Source organism: Takifugu flavidus, chromosome 7 (genome assembly GCF_003711565.1).
Source record: "Takifugu flavidus isolate HTHZ2018 chromosome 7, ASM371156v2, whole genome shotgun sequence".
Classification (NCBI taxonomy): Eukaryota; Metazoa; Chordata; class Actinopteri; order Tetraodontiformes; family Tetraodontidae; genus Takifugu; species Takifugu flavidus.
This window is the reverse complement of record NC_079526.1, coordinates 6,714,460-6,738,170: the sequence shown is the minus strand read 5'-3', so window position 1 is coordinate 6,738,170 and position 23,711 is coordinate 6,714,460. Positions and strand designations below refer to the sequence as shown.

Genomic DNA, 23,711 nt, shown 5'->3' with positions numbered 1-23,711 from the left:
TTTCAGTCAGCAACACATAAAACAATTTTTATTGACTTCTGGTCAACAATCAAGGCCTTAACATCAAATTATGTGTGGAGTGATTCATTTAGTGGTGCCCAAAATGCACAGCTCTGATAACATACCCACAGTGGGTAGATTAGCCGTTTTGATTAGATTTATCTTTCACTGATCCTCCCACTCTATTATGCTAAAAATTGTGCCTCAGAATGGGATATTTATAGATGTTTATGATGACTGAAGGTTGGCTTGGTGTGCCTCGATTATCAGACAACCTATTAACAGTATATGCACCACATCAGCGGGTATGAGGTCATTATGCCTTTTATCTGGATATGCAAGAAAAACTACGGTAGTAAAATGCTTGTTAATGACAGACGGATCAGACTCACTTTATTTATAGTACATTGGTGCACTTTATGTGATGCAGGAACTCATCCCAAATTGTTACATTCTGCTGTTTGCGCTCCAAACATTGCCTGTGTTTTAGTGTACACTCCTCTATCAGGCTATTCCAGTGAACAATTAAGCTCATAAAAACAGAGCTGCTGTTTAGACACCAACAGGATATGTTGTGATACTTGGGTACTTGAGTAAGGATCGGATTACTTGTCCTTGTCTGTGGACACACAGGTATGATTGAAACAATAAATAATCGTTTCTTATCATTCATACCAGGCTTCAATGGGACAAACTGTGAGAACAACATTGACGATTGCCCCGGTCATCAGTGTGCCAACGGAGGAACCTGTATAGATGGTGTCAACACCTATAACTGCCAGTGCCCTCCAGAGTGGACAGGTATTGGGAACTGGTATATCCTGACCATAAATAAAATGAGGGTCCTGGCATACTGCAGGGAATATTTGATTTCCAAATGTGACAAAGTTGTATGACTGTGACTGTGTGTGCATGTTTATTTATGCCATTGGCAGTGAGATGGAGTAAATATTTGTATTGTATTCAGAGATTGCATCCTTCCATGTGGCTTGTATTAGTATCCTTCCAACCATTCCACTCATGAGGTCTGTTAATAAAAACACAAGGCGTGTCCAAGCTAACAAAGTTGTGTGATATAAGCAAGCTTTCCATTTACCCAGGTGACTTAAGTACACTGACTTTCCTGAACCTGTCATCAATTTATCCTTTATTTAGCATTATCCTTCCAAGGCAAACAATATAGATGTAATTTGACATTTTACATTCATGTTAAGGTAGAAGTTAGAAAAAGATCTGCTTGGGGTTTTTCTGCACAAAATATGTGGGGGTACACTTGATTTATGCTGTGACGTCCTAGGCAGGGACATGGTTTAAATTTCCGTCCTCCTCACCCCCTTGCATACATTTCTGTCCACAGGCCAACACTGTACAGAAGATGTAAATGAGTGTCACCTGCAGCCAAACACCTGCCAGAATGGAGGGACCTGCAGCAATCTGATTGGGAGCTACGTCTGTGTGTGTGTTAATGGCTGGAGCGGGCCCGACTGCTCTGAGAATATCGATGACTGCGACACAGCAGCATGTAGTCCAGGCTCCACGTGTGTCGACCGCGTTGCATCTTTTGTCTGTCTCTGCCCCTATGGAAAGACAGGTAGGCCTCAAAGAACAAACTCTTTGTAGAAGTGTCCTATATGACTTATTTTAAATAAATGTTCACAATCGATTTCATATCGTTTCACTTTCTTGCTCCTGGCAGGTCTGCTGTGCCACCTTGAAGATGCTTGTATCAGTAAACCCTGTAAGGGGGGCTCGAAGTGCGACACCAACCCCATCAGTGGCATGTTCAACTGTAACTGTCCGTCTGGATATACTGGCAGCACCTGCAGTATAGACAGAGATGAATGTAGCATAGGTAAGTAATTAGAAAGTCTAAAACAACACGTAAAACTACAACTCTGCATCTCCAGATCCAGTTGAGTTGAGCCATTTTTCTTCTGTTCATCAACAGGGACCAACCCTTGTGAGCATGGTGGTCAGTGCGTCAACACCGAAGGCTCCTTCACCTGTAACTGTGCCAAGGGTTATGCAGGACCCCGCTGTGAACAGGACGTCAATGAGTGTGCTTCCAACCCCTGCCAGAATGATGGCACATGTCTCGATCGCATTGGCGACTACACCTGCATTTGCATGCCAGGTATATTATTCGAGATATTAGTATTTTAAATAAAATGGCAGCTTTGAAATTGTCTTAATGTTTGTGCTTATTCTCCTTTTAATCATTTACTGATATGATTGCAGGTTTTGGGGGGACTCATTGTGAGAATGAGCTGAATGAATGTCTCAGCTCGCCGTGCCTGAACCGGGGTAAATGTCTGGACCAGGTCAGCCGCTTCGTCTGCGAGTGCCCAGCAGGTACAGTTCCATTGGCCCTGTGTTTATTGACTTTTTGGTTTATTGGAACACCGCTTTTCCATTGTGTTGTGTTTTATTGTTTACAGGCTTCAGTGGTGAAATGTGCCAGATAGACATCGATGAATGTTCAAGTACACCCTGTTTAAATGGAGCCAAGTGCATCGACTTGCCAAATGGATATGATTGTGAATGTGCTGAAGGTAAACAAGAGTTGTCACCTGTTTACTTTTACAGTGCAAGTTTCAATTCTTGTATTATTTGTAATCGTGCATAATGTAATAGTTTGGCACGGAACCACTTGAGTTCAACCATGTTTGAGCCAGGAATATGTCTGAAATCCCACCAGGAAAACTGTTCTTCTTTTGTGAGACTAATTCTCTGCATTCAGGCTTTAAGGGTCTGCTTTGTGAGGAGAACATCAATGACTGTGTCCCAGAGCCATGTCACCATGGCCAATGTAAGGATGGTATTGCCACCTTCTCCTGCGAGTGCTACGCTGGATACACAGGCGCCATCTGTAATATCCAAGTGCAGGAGTGCCACAGTAATCCATGTCAGAATCGAGGGCGCTGCATCGACCTAGTCAATGCCTACCAGTGCAACTGTCCACCTGGAATCTCAGGTAGGTTCACAGTTAAGTTGTTTTCCTGCAATAATTAGCTCAGTTAGGCCTTGGGATTAATTTAGCCTGTTCAAAATGGGGGTGGGGCGGTGGGCAAGACCATACTTTTCTCTGTTAAGTTTTAGCGTGAATTGTGATCTCTTCAACAACCCTCTTAACACCTGAAGGGCTATATGTCATCTGTATGTGTATATGGATTGGTCTATAGTGAACTTATTGTTTTACTCGATGAAGGCTCTTTCTAACAAAATACATTAGCTGTACAAACCTCTAGGTTAGGGTTAGGGTTGTGACAGGCTGTTAATATCATAGTAGTCACAATCCTCTGTTTAGCTGCACTAACTCTACAGATTCCTGCATTTGTCAGTTTATAGAAATACTGATGCATAGTACTGAATATATTTACTATACTTTTATGTCCTTGCTATAAAAAAACTGGTGTCTGACAAGCTATATTCTAATGTTCCTCCTTATCTATGGCAATTTGTCTTTGTATCCCAGCAACTTCTGTTCACTTAAACACTTCTATCTTTTCAACATCTTGTTGCTCAAATGGCATTAGCTTGTAGCAGGACACTAGTCAGTGTCAGTGCAAGCCTCAGTTATTCTTCTGCCTGCATAAAATGTAATGTAGGGTTTGACTCCCTCTAGTGGAGAATGAGGGGAACTTGTTTTTCTTTCAGCCACTTTGCCAGCTTCATACAGTATGTAACGCTGTGGCCAAAACACGATTGGAGTCTGTATTCCTCATATAGGGATACAGACTCTGGTGAGCCAGTTTTCTGTGCCTGGTAGTCGCAATTGGCGCTGTTTACTTATCTAAATATTTCTCAATAAATTGTGTAATTAAGACAAATTAAATTGTCTCTGAATTTTGTTAGGGGTAAACTGTGAGATCAACGAAGATGATTGTGCCAGCAATCTCTGTGTGTACGGCGAGTGCCAGGATGGCATTAACGAGTACAAATGTGTGTGTTCTCCAGGATATACAGGTATGTTTTGCATGGTGGACCATTAAGATAAATATAATGACCAATCAGAAATTATGCAGATTTAATTAATTAATGTTTATCTATCTTAAACAATGTTTTATTTTGCTGATGTACATGGCTGACTCACTCTAAATTGTCCTCTCTTAGGGGATAAATGTGATGTTGATATCAATGAATGCAGTTCAAACCCTTGTATGAGTGGAGGAACCTGTGTTGATAATGTCAATGGGTTCCACTGCCTGTGCCCACCCAGCACTTATGGTCTTCTGTGTCTGTCTGGGACCGACCACTGTGTCGCCCAGCCTTGCGTGCATGGGAAATGCATTGAACAGCAGAACGGGTAAATTAAAGAGATTTTTATTGACGAGAGCCTTGTGAAATTCCCAAATTCAGACTTTTGTTCTAGTGTAGTTTTATCATTTATGATCCATGCAATTAGCTTGCTTTTATCCTTACTGCAGCCACGATTGAACATTTAGAACTCATGTGTATATGTATCTTGCATGAAGTTACTTTTGTCAGTGTGAAGCTGGCTGGGTGGGACAACATTGTGAGCAAGAAAAGGATGAGTGCCTGCCTAATCCATGTCAGAACGGTGGCAGCTGTTTGGACCGCCATAATGGCTTCACTTGTGTGTGTCAAGCTGGATACAGAGGTAAATATAATAATAATCTATAAATTCAGTAACTGATTGATTTATTTACTATTTAAATAAAATGTATAATTTCCTTTCCAATTAGGTGTGAACTGTGAGAAAAACATAGATGAATGCACTTCTGGGCCCTGTCTGAACCAAGGCATTTGTATAGATGGACTCAACAGTTACACCTGCCAGTGTGTTCCGCCATTTGCTGGTACGTGCTAACGACATCTCCAACGGTGCTGCCAACGTATGCGCATGCACAGCAACCATCACGATCATATTGTAGTTAATAGGTTTTTAAACATTTCCACTGCCCGAAACAGGAGAACACTGTGAGGTGGAGCTGGATCCCTGCTCCTCACATCCATGTCAAAGGGGAGGAGTGTGTCTTCCGTCTGCAGATTACACATATTTCACCTGTCGTTGCCCTGCTGGATGGCAAGGTTTGTGTTTATCTGCGGCAATGAGTGTCTTTTAAATTGGTCAAATAGGAATTACTATAAATGACTAATTTTAATGACACTTTATTAACAACTGTGCTCAAAAATGCAGGTTTACACTGCAGTGAGGATGTTAACGAATGCAAAAAGAACCCTTGCAGAAATGGCGGCCACTGCATTAACAGCCCAGGCAGCTACATTTGCAAATGTCCATCCGGATACAGTGGACACAACTGTCAAACAGACATTGATGATTGTTCACCCAGTGAGTTTCTCTTACATGTACTATCAGCTTTGTCATGGTAAAGTTTCTGGTGGTAATGATCTCAAACATCTAATGTGTGCAACAAGATGATGCTTTCACAGAGTCACCATTTTCCTTTGGGTTACTCTCGGCCCGTGGGATTACTTCTCTGCTACTTTTAATTTATACTTTGTTTCTTCTGCTCTAGACCCTTGTCTGAACGGAGGCTCCTGTGTAGATGACGTTGGAAGCTTCTCTTGTGAGTGCCGCCCTGGATTTGAAGGCGAGCACTGTGAGATCGAGGCGGACGAGTGTGCCAGCCAGCCCTGCAGGAACGGTGCCATCTGCAGGGACTATGTCAACAGCTTTGTCTGTGAATGCCGCCTAGGTTTTGATGGAATCCTTTGTGACCACAACATCCTTGAATGTACCGAGAGGTGGGACACAGAGCTTCCGAATTTTTGTAATGCATTTCCTAAAAATGATAAAATGAGTAAATTCAGGGTAGAAGTTTATTAACAACAGTTTCTCTCACTACCTCTTTGATAAATTATGTTATTTCTGAGTATCTCGGCACTAAGTCACAGATCGATTCTCTCTTTAGCTCCTGCCTGAATAACGGGACTTGCATCGATGACATCAACACCTTCTCTTGCCGTTGCCTTCCTGGATTTTTTGGGACGTTCTGTGAATACGAGCAAAATGAGTGTGACTCTCAACCCTGTAAAAATGGAGGCACCTGCACGGACGGCCTGGGCACCTACCGCTGCACTTGCCCAGCGGGATACAATGGACAGAACTGTCAGGTAAAGAGTGTGTCAATAAGTTATGGCTGTTTTTTCAGTGTAAAACCTAATTTCAACCTTATTTTTCTTTTTGTTTTTAGAATTATGTGAACCTGTGCCGTCAGGTTCGCTGCCACAATGGTGGCTCCTGCTCTCACACAGGGGCAACTTCCTGGACCTGCCATTGTACAATGGGATGGACCGGACCATATTGTGATGTCCCCGACATGTCCTGCCGGGACTTTGCTGCCAGGAAAGGTGAGTGAATTCCATTTTTTATTCTACTTTTCAGTTTCTCAGGATGGAGTAGAAATGATTCAAGGAGAAAAGAGTCAATATGTTCTCTTGTATGGTTTATTGTAGGTTTGGAAGAGGAAAACGTGTGTAAGAATGCCGGCCGTTGTGTAAATGTGGGCAATTCCCACAAATGTGAGTGCCAGCCAGGCTATACAGGAAGTTACTGCGAAGAGATGGTTGACGAGTGCAAATCAAACCCGTGTCGCAACGGAGCAACATGCAAAGACTATCAGGGCACATATGAGTGCATAGTAAGTACATTCAATGCATTTCTGTCACATTTGCTTTTTTGGGTTCCTCGTGCCAGGAGCTCACCTGTCCTCCTGTAATTGATTCAGTGTAAACCAGGCTACCAGGGTGTAAATTGTGAATATGAGGTTGATGAATGCCACTCTAAGCCTTGCCTCCATGGCGGAACCTGTATTAACCTCATTAACCGCTTCACCTGCGTCTGCCCATCTGGAACCCACGGTAAGTGCATATGTAGATGGATTTACGGTTTAACTGTATTTAGATGAAGGAAGATACTTCGCCTATGGGGCTTCTGGAGTTTCATTACTGCAAGCTGTGCGATCTGGCTTTGGTTGATGATGAAGTGACGTCTTTCTATTTGCTCACTAGGGGTCCAATGTGAGGTGAATGTAGATGACTGTGCCCCCAAGCCCGGCTCCTGGGAACCTCGCTGTCTGAATGGAGGACAGTGTCTTGATGGTATAGGCCGGTACACCTGCTCCTGCCCTCCTGGGTTTGTTGGAGAACATTGTGAAGGGGATCTAAATGAATGCTTGTCTGGGCCCTGCCACGCGACCGGCAGCCTCGACTGTGTGCAGCTTGTCAACGACTACCAGTGCCGTTGCCGCCTGGGGTACACAGGTAGAGAGATATTTGCTTTTTTCTGTACAATAGTATTAACATTTTTTTAACATTATTTATTAGAGTCTATAGTCTCTAAGTACTGTAAATGATCAAATAAATTTCCTCACATCATTCCTCCAAAAATCAGGTCGTCACTGTGACTCCATGGTGGATCTGTGTCTGTCCAAGCCATGCCGCAACGGGGGTGTCTGCTCCATGAATATGACCTCAGTGCACGGCTACATGTGTTCTTGCCCACCAGTACGTGTATTGTTTTATATTTGAGCTTTTAAAATAACATGGTTTCAACAGACTTTGCTTAAAAAAAAGAATTTCTTAATGGCACAAGGGCTCTGAATTGCAATCATTTGTACTATACTACACTATTATAACTAATTGTTTGTACATATTTTGAGTTATTTCAGTATAATAATCTGGACAGTTGGTAGTTCAAGCGTCTCTTTACAGTCTTTCCTCTCCACACGCTTATGTTTCCTCTGACTAACCGCTGCCTCCTTCTCTTACTCTCATGCTTGCTTTTAAAGGCCGCATCATAGCTCAGGTATAGTAGAGAAACTGAAGATACATAGAAGCTGGACATGTATTAGTTTGTTTTGTTAAACATGAGTATCAAGCGTTGGCCCTTTATGAAGGCACACCAAAGATAACCTTTATTTTGGATACAGTTATTATGACACTCCAGTAACATTTGTTATGCTGTCATAGGGCTTCATTGGATTCAACTGTGGTGAAATCGAAGGATACACTTGTGCAAAGCTACATTGCCAGAATGGAGGGCGCTGTGTGGAGTCTGCTGGCGGCCACCTGTATTGCCAGTGTCAGCAAGGCTTCAGTGGTGCCCACTGTGAGAATAGTCAGTGGTGTCCTTGGCCCTGCCAGAACGGAGGAACCTGCATGAAAGACTCGGCTAACCCAGTCCAGTACAGCTGCCACTGTCCCAATAACTTCTCTGGACGATACTGTGAGAATAATGTTGTCGGGTCAGGACCCAGCACTTGCCCCTACCTGCAGTGCAAGCATCAGTCAGCGGATAAAGTGTGTGATGCCCAGTGTAACAACCACGAATGTGACTGGGATGGAGGAGACTGTTCGCTGAATTGGAAGCAGCCGTGGTCGAACTGCACAGCCAGTGTTTCCTGCTGGGATCTCTTTAAGAACGGACGTTGTGATAAGGAGTGTGACAACCCAGGGTGCCTCTTTGATGGCTTTGAGTGCCAGAAACACAAAACCTGCAAGTATGTGTACTCATGGCTGGTACTGTTACGATGACATCTAAACAGCTAAATCCACATTCACATCTCCTGCTTATCCTGCATCATTTCAGGTATGAAAAATACTGTGCAGATCACTTTGGCAACAAAATCTGTGACCCTAGCTGCTACACAAAGGCTTGTGGCTGGGATGGTCTGGACTGTGCTGGTGACACTCCAGCTAAAATAGTGCCAGGTACTCTGGTTATTGTGGTCCTGTTGCAACCTAAGGAGCTACTTGGAGATTTGAGGGGTTTCCTGCGTTCACTGGGAGCCCTGCTGTACACCAACCTGCAGGTTAAGTTGGATGAAAATGACAAACCAATGGTGTACCCTTACTTCGGAGTGGAGAACCATGGACAACAACTCAAAGGGAGCCGGAGCAAGCGTGAACTGGAGAAGGAAGTTATCGGGTAAGGTTAAACACTGCCATCAGCTGTTAAGTATCAGCACTTTTGTATGAGTTAATAGCTGAAATTCCTGACTTATTTTGCATTTTCCCATGCAGCTCTGTTGTGCACCTGGAAATTGATAACCGTAAATGTTCTGAGAGTTCTGGTGAATGTTTCTCCAAAACTGAGGAGGTTGCATCCTTTCTTGCTGCTGCACACATCAAGGCTGACCTGCCTTATCCTCTAGTGTCTGTTAACAGCAGTGAGTTATTCGTTCCTTATTGCAAACTCAAGATGCAACCTGAGCATGAGATCTGTGCATGATTTGACAAAACATGATCTACATTGTTGGTCCTATTCTGAGGTGGAAATCACTTATCTTCCTTCCCTCCAGGTCCTCCAGCTCTTATACCGGAGACCCATATCTTACCATACCTGGTGGGAGTGTCTGTGGTGATTTTACTGCTTATCGTGGTGCTGGGAATGCTAGCAGCCAAGAGGAAGCATAAGCATGGTCTACTGTGGCTGCCTGATGGCTTCATGGCCAATAAAAATGACAAAAGGAGAGAACCTGTTGGACAGGATGACTTTGACCTCAAGTGAGTGAATACACACAACATATAATTACTCCTGGGTGAGAGCTGATGTTTGAACACTATTCCCAGAATCTTTAACAGCTGGGCGCTGAGTAAGCATTGTGTTAAGAACACCATGTTTGCCCTACCCAAAAATTATTGCGCTAAAATGTTGCCATCTATGTTTGTTTTTCATCATATTAGGAATTTCAAGACGCAAGATGGTGCAGTGTTAGATGGTGGCCAGAGTCAGAGATGGCTAGAAGATGAGGTACCATCCAGGAAACCAAGAGTGAGTCTACACACACACGCACACACACACACACACACACACACACACACACACACACACACACATACATACATACATACACTTGAATTTGTATGGGAATTGGTTAGTTGTTACTTCATCTTCTGTTGCCTGTTGTAGCTTGAAGGAAAGCCCTTGCTGCCTATGGCGATGGATGGGGGTGTTGATAGACGAGAGTGGACCCGGCAACACCGCAAGGCAGCTGACATCTCCCTTACGCCCCCACAAGCTGAGCTGGATTCAGATGGTGTGGATGTAAATGTCAAAGGACCTGGTGAGACAAATGCCCATCCTAAGATCTTCATCCTATTAACTATCCTTCATTCCTTTTATTAATGGATTTCTCTTCCTTCAGATGGCTTCACGCCACTAATGCTGGCATCGCTTCGCAATGGCGGTGTCCTAGACTGCAACCTTCATGGGGATGAGGAGGAGGAGAGCGGTGGAGATGAACCAGGCTCGAGTGTCATTTCAGACCTAATATCTCAGGGGGCCTCATTGATTGCTCAGACTGACCGTACGGGAGAAACCGCGCTCCATCTGGCTGCTCGCTACGCCAGGGCCGATGCTGCTAAACGACTTCTGGATGCCGGCGCTGATCCCAATGCTCATGATAACATGGGCAGAACTCCACTGCACGCTGCTGTGGCTGCTGATGCTCAGGGGGTCTTCCAGGTAAGATAATTGTCTGCTTAGATAAGCTGCCCTAATTTGAATATTTTCCAAGTATTCGTCACAGCTCACATGTCTGCACCTTCTCTTAGATCCTGATCCGTAATCGTGCTACAGAATTGGATTCCCGCATGAATGATGGCACTACGCCGCTGATCTTAGCAGCCAGGTTAGCTGTGGAGGGCATGGTGGAGGAGCTAATCCACTGCCACGCTGACATCAATGCTGTAGATGACCACGGTACGTATCTGTATATATATTAACTGTCACCCACACCGGAAATTCCGAAAATGCTTTTGAATGGGTAGGATTGGGCGACTCATCCAGGGGTGGACCCTCCCTTCGCCCATTGATTGTGTACCCTCCCCGTGACCCCGAAAGGGATAAAGCAGTGTCAGATGTAGATTTGTGTTCTTCTCTGAATGTGGTAGCTATTGTGGACGACTAATTGTTTTAAATATGTTGTTTATTTTGTAAAAATAAGTTTTTGCATCTTTGTTATTAATGACAGTTCTTGTGGCAACGTGTCTTTGTTCTTTCTCTCTAGGAAAATCTGCTCTCCACTGGGCAGCCGCTGTCAACAATGTGGAGGCGACACTTGTGCTTTTAAAGAATGGAGCCAACCGCGACATGCAGGACAACAAGGTGAGTTCAAATGCTGTCATGAATAGAGTCTCACACTGTTGTCCCTGACTGGTTGTGTTAATGATAATTAGTGTAACTCAGTGGGGGTAGCGCTCCTGAATTCAGCAACACTGAGTATTTGTTGTCTATTGCTTTTATAATACTGCAAAGAGACTTTTATATTACGATACTTACCATATGTCCCTATCCACAACTGGATTTGGCCAAAATGGGTCACGATTTATGATGTTCTGATACATATCAATCACTTGTTTCCTTCAGGAGGAGACGCCACTCTTTCTAGCAGCCAGAGAAGGAAGCTTTGAGGCAGCTCAGGTTCTCCTGGACCACTATTCCAACCGTGACATCACCGATCACATGGATCGGTTGCCTCGTGACACGGCTCAAGAGCGTATGCACCACGACATAGTGCGCTTGCTGGACCAATACAATGTGGTACACAGTCCACACAACGGGCCTAATCTCATGGGCGGAGCAGGAAACCCCTCCATGATGTGTGGAGCCAACGGCGCAGGCTTTATGAACGTGCGATCGGGGGCACAGGGAAAGAAGAACCGGCGAGGTGGTGGGGTAACAAAGGTAGGGGGTGTTGGTGGGGGACCCAAAGAGCTGAAAGACATGAAGTCGAAAAGAAGAAAGAAGCCCACTGGAGTAGAGGGGCCTGGAGCTAGTGCAGGGGCCGGAGGAGCAAGTGGAGGAGCCGCAGCAAACGGGGTCAATGCGAATGGTGTAAAGACGGCAGGAGCGCTACCAGAGAGCTCTGTCACAATGTCACCTGTGGACTCTTTGGAATCTCCTCACTCGTTCCTAGGAGATGTCTCGGGCACAGTCTCCACCACAGCAAACTCTCCTCCCCTGCTGAGCAGCCCAACTACCAGGCCTATGCTTCCGCCGGTCAGCCACATGCTGGGTCAGCAGCAGGGCTGGGTGGGCACGACCAAGCACCCCTACAGTGACCACATGTTCAGCCTCATACCTCACCAGATAGGGGGCTCTCACACAGGCATGGGTCACAGTCGGGGTCCGATGTTTACACCAATGAATGTCACCATGAGCAGAGAGCAGCTGCCGCCCATCGTCACATTCCAGATGATGGCCCCCGGAGGAGGCCAAGGCATGCTGAAGCAGTCTCAGACAGGACAAGTGCAGGTGACGCAGTCCCAGAACCAGAGCCACTCCCAGCAGGGGCCGGGCCACCTCCACTGCGCCCAGAGCATGATGTACCAGATGAACGAGCAGATGGGCATTGGACACGGGCTCCCCCACACCGTACAGCACCCTCACACCATCGGTCACGGACACGCCGGGATGGAGGGGCAGTCTCGCCAGCTGCCCTCCTACCAACCCATGCAGAGCCCCGTGGATAAGTATCCCACACCTCCTTCCCAGCACAGCTACACCACCACTGGCTCAGAAGGCACCACCCCCGGCCACTCTGCCCATCCACCCAGCGAGCATCCCTATCTCACCCCCTCTCCGGATTCCCCGGACCCTTGGTCGTCCTCTTCGCCGCACTCTAACTCGGACTGGTCGGACATCACCACCAGCCCCACCCCTTTGGGGAACCCTCACCACACACTGCCGTCTTCACACCGCACACACATTCCAGAGCAGGTGCAGCTGCAGCCCCAGTCCCAACAGATCCAGCAGAGCTCCCAGCAGCCTCAGCTGGGGAACATGCAGGTGATTGCATAGGCGGCGCCGAGGAGCGCAGCCACGGACTGACTGAGGTTCTGCGTAGACGAACAACACAGTAACTCTTGTTAGTTGTCTTTGTTCTTTGTCATTATAATCAGTCCGCTTCTATGTTTTTCTCGTCGTTGCACTTAAGAAAATGTATAGTTTGTAGAACATTGCTGACTATCATTAGTGAGTTTCAATACCAAAAGCCACGGAGTCAGCCGTCGGTCACGGGTTTACCGTGTGGTACCTTCAGTCCCAACGGAACGTTGTTTTCGTCTGCTGGCCGAGTTCAGACTGTTTTCAGCAGTCGGCACCCGAACACAAACTGTTGCTTGACGGATCGCCAAAGTGTCACCGACCAGACTGCTCTGATGGACACTGAGATGGGGCAGAGAATGTTCTGCATTAATCTTCTTCTATGGAGGACAATACTTGTTCTGTTACACACTATCCTCATTTTTATGATGAGCCTGCCACTATAAACTCATCATTTTACTTATTTTTTTTTTTTAACACGACACATTCAGTTGACCCCTTCAGTATATTTGAGTCTGTAAGTGCCTATTTGTATCCCCCCACCAGTCATGCATATTTTGATGGTTGAAAGTGGGAATTTTGTTGCATGGTGAAGAGGAGAGAGAGTCACGGATTAAAAAAGAAATGCATTTTAATGCAAGTTGTTACTAAATTGCTCTTACACTGCAAACGCTGAATGTTAAAAAGCTGCATGTTGCCACATGTGCCTGAGCTTAGTTACTGTTGACTGGGAAACCAAATCGGAATAATGGGTTGTCACGACAGATGATGTCTCTATAGTGTTGAGGGATTCCTACAGAAGCTTGATGAACTTTATGCAAGTACATACATTTGTTGTTGTGTTCTGATGTACATAGATTTACAGTACAGCGCGTTATTACTTGGCTAGGATGTGACAAAATGTCTGTTTCAGTTCATTTCTCTTTTGAATGTTACCGAGGTGCCCGCTTTTGTCCTTCAGCACCACTCCTTAAACCGGTTTTGCCGTCTGCTTTTTTTTACAATCAGTGTATGTGCACACCTTTTTTACTCGCCATGATTCATTATCCCGGATGCAAGCTTTTTTCTTTTTTTTTTTGTCTTCCTTGATGTTAACGTCATAGTTTCATTGGACTGCTTCGTGAACACGATCTTTGATTTATAATACTTTACAGAAGAACAATGGTGTCACCAAGACCAAAATAGTTTTCATGCCAAATATTTGAACTTTGCCAACTTGTGGATGGTTGCCATCATTTTGAAATTTTTGAGTTTTACACATCACACATTACTCCTAGACTCTGAACAAACTGTGATCTTAATGTCTCTTGATCTGTACTTAATGAAGTTTTTCCCAACACATGCTGTACAGTGAGGTGTCAGCATTTTATTTGATAATCATACATCTGCTCCCGTTTATATGCAAGTTCTCGTGTTTATTTTTTGCATATATATTTTTTGTACTTAACCAAATAACCATACATTACGTTATATGAAGTAGTTGTCAACATGTTTGTATAAGGTAGAACTAAAACTGATGACAACAAGTTGTCTGTTGGAAAAATAAAAATCAAACAAATCTGCTTATTAAAATAAAATTAAAATCTAAGTATATTTTTTGCATTTATATGTCTGCATTATTCAAATATACTGTTCTGTCAACATGTTGAAGAAGGTTCTCTAATTCTTTTGCATGAAAGCTCAACATCACGGTAGCAACAACCATGAAAATCTGTGCTTATACACAGGTGTGTATAACTGTCCACAAAATACCCGACAAAAAAAATTTAGTTTTAAAAAATACAGTTACCTAATATGTTTTAATTTAAAAAACAAAAACGCAATGTTAGTATCATCTCCGCGATATCAATTCAAACGTTGTACCTACAAACGTTTCCACTTCAACGGTGAGTAACGGTTCGTCGCCAGGTCCACAGGGGGCGCTGGTCCTCGCATTGAGTCGAGGTGCAGGTCGAGGAAGAAAATCAGTACACGGAAGTCGTCCCGGATTCGACATGTATGAGATTAGTTTCACCCTTTACATTTTCTCGGTCTAAATTTCTGTTTCCTCCGGTTGTATTTAAAGGTGATGACGTTGGATGACTGGACGGTTTGTGTAGACAGCCTGAAGGAAGTATGCGTTTTTAACAGCACTCGGTTTATTTCCACCTCAGGTCAATGGACGCCAGGACTTGAAGTGCTTCTGTTTTGACAGGTGGGTCGAGCTCCGGTACCTGGTCTGTCCTGGCAGAACAGTTAAGAGCCGAAGTTTCAACGTTGAGAATCGAGAACCGTCGCAGAGAAGTTGGACTGCATCAGGAAGGTTACGTAGGTTAAGGTTAGCTCTTTTTTTTTTAAAGCTGTGATTTTTGTTCTCACTGTTTTGCATTAAAACTACAAAGAAATACATTAAAATAAACTACAATTCAGATGAACTCTAATGCATCAAATTGTAAGTGCATTGCAGTTATTTAGTGACCTTCCTAGCTTCTCTCCCTACCAAAGCAGACATGGCCTCTAATCGACTGAAGTACCTGTCCCTGGGCGTGCTGGTGCTCCAGACCACCTCCCTGGTGCTCACCATGAGATACTCCCGGACCCTGCAGGGTGAAGGTCCACGCTACCTCGCCTCCTCAGCTGTGGTGTTGGCTGAGCTCCTGAAGATCCTCGCCTGTGTGCTGCTTGTTTTCAAGGAGCACAGTGAGTTCCTGACTGATTAAAGTTTTTTTTTTTAATGTCAGAAGGCCAGAAATTAGCTGGACTACCTGCCATTATTCCTGCATTGCTCATAAAACTTAGCAGTTAGGAAACACGGTCAAAGAACATTTGTTTTTTGCGGTTTTATGGTCAGGTGTGGCCTCTTTCACCATTACCGCAAGACAAATGAAGCAGATAAAAGTTCCAGTGTTGAGTCTGTTTCATCGTTTTGCAGCTGTTTGACTGTGGCTGTCATACCAATCTGAAGCCCATGCAAAGAAAAAGTATCAAACATTTGTGAAAATAGAGGCTCATGTGATATGCAATAAGCAGAATTAACTTTGTTTACATAGAGCATATATGTTCTTTTATTCATCAGATTACAGCATGCGAGCCCTTAACAGCATCCTACGTCAGGAAATCCTCAACAAACCCATAGAAACACTGAAGCTGGCCATCCCCTCAGGGATCTACACCCTGCAGAACAACCTGCTCTATCTGGCCTTGTCCAACCTGGACGCAGCCACGTACCAGGTACAGCAGAGAATGATCAGCAAATACATCAAACTGGGTTCAGCTGACAGTAGCCGGTCAGGACGTCTGAGCCACTCAGCAAGTGGCACAACCTCACTCGTGGATATTTCCCACTGTGTCTCCACCAGGTGACGTACCAGCTGAAGATTCTGACCACAGCCCTCTTCTCTGTGTCGATGCTTGGCCGCAGGCTGGGCATCTACCAGTGGATCTCGCTGTTGATCCTCATGGCTGGAGTGGCTCTCGTGCAGGTTCAGTGCAGTTCCTGTCTCTTTGTGTCACGTTTTCAGCTCTCCTGAAATGCCACAAAACATTCACAGGGCATAGATTTTAGACTAAGTCTCAACTGGGGTAGCTCTTACTATGAAGGCTATGTTTATTTTCTTTGTTTGAATATTTAGTGTAAACAGTGGTTACTGCTGCATTGCCACATCCTCCTCCTCCACATTGTAAAACAAAGAAAATGGCAACAAAATCAGCATCTGAACTCTTGGAGGAGGATGTAAATACTGATCTTAATAAAACAAACTCCCGCACCTTAAACAAATGAGAAGGACGGGCTTCCTGAGGGGGTGTGTGTGGTTTGGCCAAGGCGCTTTCTGAAAACCTCAAACAATACAGTCCGGTCACTTACTGGCCTTTTTCTTTTTGCCTCCAAATGAATATATGAAACTCAGCAATAACACATCCAAAAATTCGGGTTTCTCTTTGAAAGGAGCACGTCACCGACCGTTATAACCACCTCTTTCCTTCTGCCGCACCACATAAGTATCACCAGCATTTCTGTAGTCATACTGGTTTAGTTGTGATAGGAGCTGTGCTTGCTGGTAACACCTCCAACCATAAATGATGACATCATGTGAAAACTGGAGCTAAATAAAAAGGTTGAATTCTCTCTTTCGTAGTGGCCCAGTGAATCAGCCCCAGAGAAGGAGGCCGTCTCTGCGGGCTCGCAACTTGTTGGCGTGGCAGCCGTTCTGGTGGCGTGTTGCTCCAGCGGCTTTGCTGGGGTTTACTTTGAGAAGATCCTGAAGGAGAGCAAACAGAGCGTCTGGGTGCGCAACATCCAGCTGGGTCAGTATCGATCACTTCAATCAATCCAGCCTCAGTCAGGAGCAGGTGGTCGAACTTTCCTTTGAGATGAATTCCTCAGACTGAGGAAGAACTGAGGGTCATTTTCCCTCAGGATGAACGCCCCTGTGTGGGCGTCTGTGGCAGCTCCTGCCTTAAATGTTGATGCAATAAGAGAGTAGAACATGTTTACTTATTTATTGCAGTAATAATGTGATGGACTGTTAGCTCCTTGCACTAGCCCCACCATCTGTGTCTATCTAGTGTGTTCCTCTGTTTCCAGGCATGTTTGGGCTGGTCTTTGGGTTTTTTGGGATGATGGCCTACGATGGAGCACGAGTAAGGGAGTCGGGGATGTTCCAGGGCTACAACACAATCACCTGGACCGTGGTGGTTCTGCAGGTAACGTTCACCCTGCTCCCAGCCGCTGACGCGTTTCCCAGCTTTATTTTCAAGCCTCAGAGTATCGCAGACTATTTTGAGGACCCAACACAGGCGGTGCCTTTGTCCATCTGCGTCTGTGTGTTTGTTGTTTCTCCAGGCGCTGGGGGGTCTGGTCATAGCGGCGGTCATCAAGTATGCCGACAACATCCTCAAAGGCTTTGCGACGTCGCTGTCCATCATTCTGTCAACCCTGATATCGTACTTCTGGCTCCAGGACTTTGACCCCACTAGGTACAAGAAGCCGTCCCTCCTCTGCCCATCTAGTCTCCATTTGTTATTCTCACTGTTCTCGCCTATCGTCCACAGTGTGTTCTTCCTGGGGGCCGTTTTAGTCATCGTGGCCACTTTCCTGTACGGCTACGAAGGCAAGACTCCCTCTAACCCCAGCAGGGCGTAGGACTGCGACAACCGACACCACTGCAGCGGCAGCGGAGGGAGGTCGTGGTGGAACGGAGGGGAGGAGGGACAAGGACGGAAAATAAGGGGAAAGGTCTTCTGTTATATGTTGCTCTGGGAAAGTGTGGGAAATCACGAGGATGGGGGCCCAACAAAGGGCCAAAGTTGAAGCAAGCACAGTGCCGCGAAGGTGTCACACACCAGAAGTGCCTCTGATGAGTTGTAACGCCACCAGAGATCCTGGCCGCTGCTCCGCTGGAACACTTGACTGTGTTTTTAAGGGCCTGTCCGACTGCAAATGTTGCCATTATTACGTCAACACAGATTCATTACGGTGGAATGTGAGTTTGTTTGTGTCACAGCTGCAGTATTTTCTCATTCTTTGAGCGCTGAAAGCTCGTTTTCAAGCCATTTATCTCCATTAATGAACATTTCTGCCACCTTCCCTTTAAAGCTGAGCAGGAAACTCTCAACTAAAGAGGGAGCGGAGGCGAGATCTGTGCACAAACTCGGGTATGTAAAAAAAAAAAAAAGAGAGAGAGTCTTCATCTCGGATCCTCCCGAGACAGTCGACCATTAACCTGAATCGCTCACTTAATTACTGTTATTGCTTTGGGTTGCGTTCGGCTTTTTTTGGAAGCCGCCGCTGTTGCCAGGCAGCAAATCGCAACGGAACTGTGACACTGACACGTCTGCTTCTGCTGGAGCTTCACACTCAACATTAGCCCGGGTGTGTGAATACATTTGCTTCAGGAGGAACTGAATGCGCTATTTCAGAATCCCTTTTTCAGGCTGTGTGGCTCCAAGGTCGTACAGGTCAGTCTGACCGTGTGGTTAGGGTTATTTTGTACATTTTGAATTTTTTTAAAAGTTAATTTTGGGTGTAAATAATAACACCGTTGAAATGATGATTAAATAATTGGATTCATTGATTAATTTATTCATTAGCTTGCTTGCTTCTGTCTCTGTTGTGTTGATTTGTGGGACCAGCTGAACTCCTGAAAATCCGGTCTGTGATTATTTTTTTTGTTCTAGAAATACTTCTTCCAGGGATGAAGCGGGTATAATCCATAACTTTGTCATTTTAATTGCCTACATGTGAATCTTTTATAAAGAAAAAAAAATCGACCATAACTTTTGGTGGTTTTGAATTATTCGCTTGGCTTCGCTGATCACCGCTGGACATACTGAAAATGCAAATATCAGCTCAACGGTTTATGGTTTTTCTCTTTGTTTTAATGACTTGAAAAACGCTGCATGCAAAAGCTGGACAGTCGAGAGAAACGACTGCATTACACCAAAGTTCCTTCCTGTCACAACACTGTAAAACACCGATACCCGCACGTCTCGAACAAAAAGCTTAAAACTGGAGCACAGTAAAGTCCTCCCCCCTCTTGTCCAGTCACCACACGCAGAGCTGGAGCCCTCAGGCACGTCTGTTATTCTGAAAGACACTTGAGGCCCCTGATACACCTGAACAAAGGAGCGCATCAGGAGAGAATTAGCTAGTTCCTTGTTTCGGTCCTCTGATACAAATCTGGGCCCGATGGAGGTTCAATTCTCCAGGGTTGAACAGCAGCTCAGGAGGTTTCACCTGAGTCCCACCATCAGCGCTCTGCTGCTGTTTGACCCATCAGTGGCTCCTGTGTTGCAGCTACAAAAGTGTGTGTGTGTGTGTGTGTGTGTTCTAGTACATTCTACATTGGGAGAACCAGAAAATAAATTTCACCTCCATTTCAAGATGTGGTTTTAAGAACTGGTTATAGATTAAGGGTCCTCACAATGATAGAAGTACAAACGTGTGTGTGTGTGTGTGTGTGTGTGTGTGTGTGTGTGTGTGTGTGTGTGTGTGTGGTGTGTGTGTGTGTGTGTGTGTGTGTGTGTGTGTGTGAAGGCTCATAGGGTTTGCACCAGGGGTCAGGAGCAGCACAATATTATCATGATTCAATCGCTGACACGAACCAGCTCAGTTCTTCGCACAAGTTTCGTTGGCTCCGAGTCTTCAGTCGTGAATCGCTGAAAACTACAAAATAAAAGCATGAAAGATCTGAACGGCACACGGGTCCGAGTAAACGCCGCACTCGTCTTTAACAAAACAGTTCACCCCAATTATCAAAAGAAGAGTTCTGTCCCTGAGATTTCTGCCTCTGTCAGTGAAACATCATGGAGGTAATATGAGAAACAGCAAACATGAGAGCGATGATCAATTTAAGCAGACTTTTAGCATTTATGCTGACTCAGAATGATATTTCCAGCACAGTAACTGACCTCAGTCGTATCCTGGAGGCAGAAATGTCACCGGCAGATAATTAGAATCAAATATTCCTGCCTAAATTCTCTTGGAGGTAGATGTTTTCTCTTTTATATACAGTGCATAATTCAGGTGAACCATTTTATCACATTTGACAACATTCCCAAGCAAATGTCAGCCGCAGACGCCCGTCCTCACAACGCTGATCGGATATGAGAGCGCCGTGGACGCTGGGTCCCTCTGCACCTTCAGTCCAATCCTGCTGCTCGTGGGCACGTCAGCTAAACCATGTTGGTGGTGGTGCTTTTTAAAAAGAACAAAAAGGCAGAGCTCTAAGGACGTTTTAACAATCGCTCTGTTTATCGGTCGACCTCGGTTTGGCAGAAGCGTGAATGAGGCCTCTGGCGTGTGTGAATGTGAGAGGCAGTCTGGTGTAACAACCTTAGAAAACACAAAAACGCATACGTACAGACACACAGAACTCCGCTGCTATTCCCCACCGCGGCGGTCCTCCTCAGACCCGTACGCCACAAACACAACACGTTACTCAACAGCACAGGCCGGGTTTAAGGCCAAGAGGACCCTTGAAACAGGCTCTGGATTTGGGGTCTTTCTGGGCCTGAGTAGCTACAGTAGCTATAGTTACGTCCCGACACCGAGGGAGGAGTCAGCGTCAGCCGGGCTGAAATGATTCGAGTATCAAACCCAACAGCACCAGAAGGAGGCCAACATACTTCCTGATCGTCAAAGGCAGCTTAAGGGAATTAAGGCAAGGGTCCCCTCAACATGTGATGACAAAAAAAACAAAAACAGCGCTCATTGTGCCACTGAAAGTCTGCGTATTGATCTTTTGTCTGTCCAGCTGATTGTCCTGGTTACCCATAAAATCCTCTTCTGATGATATGGTGTGATAAATGCTCGTCTGATGCCCCCATTCTCTACTTGGGGGGTATGACCACCAGCGGAGGCCCTCTCCTTGGCCTCCACATCAGGACCTGGGCATCGTTGGCGTTGGGCCTCCCCATGGCGTTAGCAGGGATAGGTTCCATGCGGGTCAGCACCCGCGGCTGGTCCTGATGCATCCGTCCCACCAGCCTGGCCCTGGAACCCAGAGGCAGCGTTGGGTCGACCACGATGTCCACTCTCATCCTCCACTTGATGGTGTGGAGCAGAATCTTCTCCTTGGAGGTGGTGTTGAGCGCCACCAGCCAGGTGGTGAAGCTCTGGTCCCTTTTGATGTTTGTCAGTAGAGGCGTGTTCGATTCGCTGACCGGCACAGCCCAGGTGACGCTGGGGTAAAAGTTGTCATTCATGCTGACGACGAAGCGGGACGGTTTGGAGGTTGGACCCACAACGGTGACAGTCTCGGTGGTGTTTCCGTACCAGGGGTAGCTCACGCCGTCCGAGTCGCTGATGGCCCTCACCAGACCCTCCCTCAGCTGTGGCAGCTCCCAGCTCGACCTGAGAGGCGAGAGGAGTGTGAGCAGGGAGGATGATGGGTAATTCCGACATAGCCGGAAGAATTCAGACCTCGCATGCACACAAAGAGGTGAGCAACACGCACTTTGTTCATTTCACTATAAACTCCGTTGAGTGACATCTGGCAGCATCTAGTGGTGGAATTACGTATTACAATAATTAAATACCTGTCTCAACAGGAAGATTAAAAATATTACTAGATTTCTTCCTGACAATGGGAAAGAAGCAGAAGTGACAAGATCATCCCAGAAGCAAACTTTTAAATCCCGGAGCCAGAATCAGTGGATTAACCACGTCCCTTTGCGTAGTCCTGCAGATTATTGTCATCTGGTGACTCCCCGTCCAATGACTTGTTGTGCTTTCATGACAAATGTGAGTACAAAGCAGCTTAATCCCACCACCACAAACACCCACTCCCTACAAACCAACCGGATTAGACACCCCCTCACATATGCTCTGTGTGTGTGTGTGTGTGTGTGTGTGTGTGTGTGTGTGTGTGTGTGTGTGTGTGTGTGTGTGTTTGAGAAGAGAATCCTCTGTTGTGCAGCTCCTTTAATAGCAGCTTGTCTATTTAGGTGCCAAAGTCACAGGAACAGAATCTGTTGGTGGGTGTTTGAACTGGGGGAGGCTGACGAGCGCGGTTAACCTGCTGCGCGCACAAATGGCGCGAGCGCGAGCACTTCCACGCCGATCTTCGTGCGTGACGTCACGGAGGTAGCCGACAGGTGTCAAAGGTGTGAACTCACATGCCGACGTCCCCATAGGTGTTGTAGAACTCCATCTGCGTGCACGCCTGGATCCAGCCCACCACCCACGTCTCGTTGCGCGGAATAGGAGGCATGACAACACGGGCCGAGGCTTTAAAATACGGGGTCTTGTATCGAAGCACGATGGGCGAATTCTCCTCGATGAGGGTCGGGCAGTGGTCTATGGTGGCAGAGAGGTCGTACACCACGATGTTCTCCCTTTTGACGCGCGATTTGTTGCAGGCGATGCTCTGGATGCAGCCCATGGTCGTGCAGGTGAAGGTGATTGATAGGAGCAGCCACGACAACCTGACGTTCCGGGGGAGCAGCGCGGCTGACCGGTACTCGACCAGAACCAACACTACGAGGCCGTGCATCAGATGACACTATAAGGCATAGGCGGGTGCTACCGCGGCGCAGGCCCAAATCAGAGTCACAATAAGGCGTCAGTGCGGACCGGATGGGTCCCGGTTCAGTTCAAACTGGGTTGGGCACGTCAGCTGTTCTAACTCACATGAAACAATAAAATAGAGCATCAGTTTTTCAGAAGAGTGCGATTGTGTCTTCTCCACTCTGACTGTGCCCTCATGATCCTGCACGAGCCCCTGCCCCTAACCTTTGATCCTCTTCTTCCTTCCCCGAGCTGTCATGTCACAAGAAGCGTCCAGGGACCGCCGGGGACCGGGGCTCCTGCGCGGCGATCCGGTGGTCGGATGGCGAGTGTTGCTGATGCGATTCCGTGCAGATGATGCTGCTGCAGCCGCTGCCTGTTACCCGAGCGTCGGCGGTGCGGTCCGTCATGCCGGTCGACGGTAGAACCAAGCAGCTGTGAGATCGAGCGTCCGTGATGCGGCGGGGAAACCGAACCCCCACACGGACCGATTGTTCTCCACCAGCATCCAAAGGAACCGCCTGTCAGGATCCGTCTGTTGGTTGATGGAACATTCAGATTAAGATCAGATTAACAGTCTGATGGTGTCGTGCGGCGGATGAGGCTCCGCAGCCTGACTGCTGCGCGTGTGTCGCTGTTCAGCTGCGCGGTGCTGAACACGCGCGACGGACCAATCAGAGGCGGGGGAGCGCGCGCGACTGCACCCCGACACCTTTACGACCCTCTCGTCCATGCTGGAATTATGAGTTCTGATCACACAAACGCAGTTCAGACAAGGCAGGGTTCTCCTCCCGGATGGTCGAGCTCTTCTAATGAGTCAATGTAAAGAAATATACTTATCAATCCATCTTCAATGGGTATATAATGCATTTATCATTATTTGAAGCCTCTCAAAATGTCAGCAAACTC

At 46.3% G+C, this 23,711-nt stretch overlaps 3 protein-coding genes across 10 annotated transcripts in view; 2 read left to right on the top strand and 1 right to left on the bottom strand.

Annotated features, from left to right (window-relative positions):
* notch2 (notch receptor 2) overlaps positions 1 to 14,407 on the top strand; it is a 29,878-nt gene extending 15,471 nt beyond the window's left edge. The window contains exons 6-35 of the mRNA XM_057039509.1: positions 679 to 801; positions 1,358 to 1,591; positions 1,697 to 1,852; positions 1,949 to 2,134; positions 2,239 to 2,352; positions 2,439 to 2,552; positions 2,741 to 2,974; positions 3,856 to 3,966; positions 4,114 to 4,306; positions 4,476 to 4,621; positions 4,707 to 4,820; positions 4,933 to 5,052; positions 5,162 to 5,314; positions 5,502 to 5,730; positions 5,898 to 6,099; positions 6,180 to 6,336; positions 6,442 to 6,626; positions 6,714 to 6,846; positions 6,997 to 7,248; positions 7,379 to 7,491; positions 7,957 to 8,486; positions 8,576 to 8,914; positions 9,010 to 9,155; positions 9,288 to 9,492; positions 9,673 to 9,760; positions 9,899 to 10,052; positions 10,134 to 10,453; positions 10,543 to 10,690; positions 10,998 to 11,095; positions 11,357 to 14,407. Coding sequence (XP_056895489.1) covers positions 679 to 801; positions 1,358 to 1,591; positions 1,697 to 1,852; positions 1,949 to 2,134; positions 2,239 to 2,352; positions 2,439 to 2,552; positions 2,741 to 2,974; positions 3,856 to 3,966; positions 4,114 to 4,306; positions 4,476 to 4,621; positions 4,707 to 4,820; positions 4,933 to 5,052; positions 5,162 to 5,314; positions 5,502 to 5,730; positions 5,898 to 6,099; positions 6,180 to 6,336; positions 6,442 to 6,626; positions 6,714 to 6,846; positions 6,997 to 7,248; positions 7,379 to 7,491; positions 7,957 to 8,486; positions 8,576 to 8,914; positions 9,010 to 9,155; positions 9,288 to 9,492; positions 9,673 to 9,760; positions 9,899 to 10,052; positions 10,134 to 10,453; positions 10,543 to 10,690; positions 10,998 to 11,095; positions 11,357 to 12,790 — 6,731 coding nt within the window. The 3' untranslated portion in view covers positions 12,791 to 14,407. The remainder of the gene's footprint in view (positions 1 to 678; positions 802 to 1,357; positions 1,592 to 1,696; positions 1,853 to 1,948; positions 2,135 to 2,238; positions 2,353 to 2,438; positions 2,553 to 2,740; positions 2,975 to 3,855; positions 3,967 to 4,113; positions 4,307 to 4,475; positions 4,622 to 4,706; positions 4,821 to 4,932; positions 5,053 to 5,161; positions 5,315 to 5,501; positions 5,731 to 5,897; positions 6,100 to 6,179; positions 6,337 to 6,441; positions 6,627 to 6,713; positions 6,847 to 6,996; positions 7,249 to 7,378; positions 7,492 to 7,956; positions 8,487 to 8,575; positions 8,915 to 9,009; positions 9,156 to 9,287; positions 9,493 to 9,672; positions 9,761 to 9,898; positions 10,053 to 10,133; positions 10,454 to 10,542; positions 10,691 to 10,997; positions 11,096 to 11,356) is intronic.
* Positions 14,408 to 14,724: 317 nt separating this feature from the next.
* Positions 14,725 to 19,069, top strand: slc35a3a (solute carrier family 35 member A3a). 8 transcript variants are annotated; one of them, XM_057039523.1, is made up of 10 exons: positions 14,793 to 14,810; positions 14,880 to 14,927; positions 15,009 to 15,131; positions 15,302 to 15,493; positions 15,870 to 16,024; positions 16,153 to 16,275; positions 16,930 to 17,098; positions 17,379 to 17,497; positions 17,637 to 17,770; positions 17,846 to 19,069. In XM_057039523.1, exons 4-10 carry the CDS (start codon positions 15,304 to 15,306, stop codon positions 17,934 to 17,936), a joined length of 981 nt encoding a protein of 326 aa, XP_056895503.1. In that variant the 5' UTR covers positions 14,793 to 14,810; positions 14,880 to 14,927; positions 15,009 to 15,131; positions 15,302 to 15,303; the 3' UTR covers positions 17,937 to 19,069. The 8 variants fall into 8 exon arrangements, with proteins under 8 accessions (XP_056895506.1, XP_056895502.1, XP_056895499.1 ...); XM_057039527.1 differs by having other exon boundaries at positions 15,299 to 15,493; XM_057039526.1 differs by lacking the exon at positions 14,880 to 14,927 and having other exon boundaries at positions 14,725 to 14,810; positions 14,968 to 15,131; positions 15,299 to 15,493.
* Positions 19,070 to 19,149: 80 nt separating this feature from the next.
* On the bottom strand, positions 19,150 to 23,471 carry fam78bb (family with sequence similarity 78 member Bb). The gene is made up of 2 exons (XM_057039528.1): positions 22,412 to 23,471; positions 19,150 to 21,647 (listed from the first exon to the last, which is right to left on the bottom strand). Exons 1-2 carry the CDS (start codon positions 22,786 to 22,788, stop codon positions 21,125 to 21,127), a joined length of 900 nt encoding a protein of 299 aa, XP_056895508.1. The 5' UTR covers positions 22,789 to 23,471; the 3' UTR covers positions 19,150 to 21,124.
* Between the last annotated feature and the right edge of the window lie 240 nt (positions 23,472 to 23,711).

Bases quoted from the DNA above. Each gene is read 5' to 3' on its own strand.
- slc35a3a (XM_057039526.1), top strand. From the start codon at position 15,304: ATGGCCTCTAATCGACTGAAGTACCTGTCCCTGGGCGTGCTGGTGCTC. The intron at 17,099-17,378 runs GTCAGTATCGAT...CTCTGTTTCCAG, and splicing joins GGTGCGCAACATCCAGCTGG to GCATGTTTGGGCTGGTCTTT. The intron at 17,498-17,636 runs GTAACGTTCACC...TTGTTTCTCCAG, and splicing joins GGACCGTGGTGGTTCTGCAG to GCGCTGGGGGGTCTGGTCAT.
- fam78bb (XM_057039528.1), bottom strand. From the start codon at position 22,788: ATGCACGGCCTCGTAGTGTTGGTTCTGGTCGAGTACCGGTCAGCCGCG. The intron at 21,648-22,411 runs GTGAGTTCACAC...CTCGCCTCTCAG, and splicing joins ACCTATGGGGACGTCGGCAT to GTCGAGCTGGGAGCTGCCAC.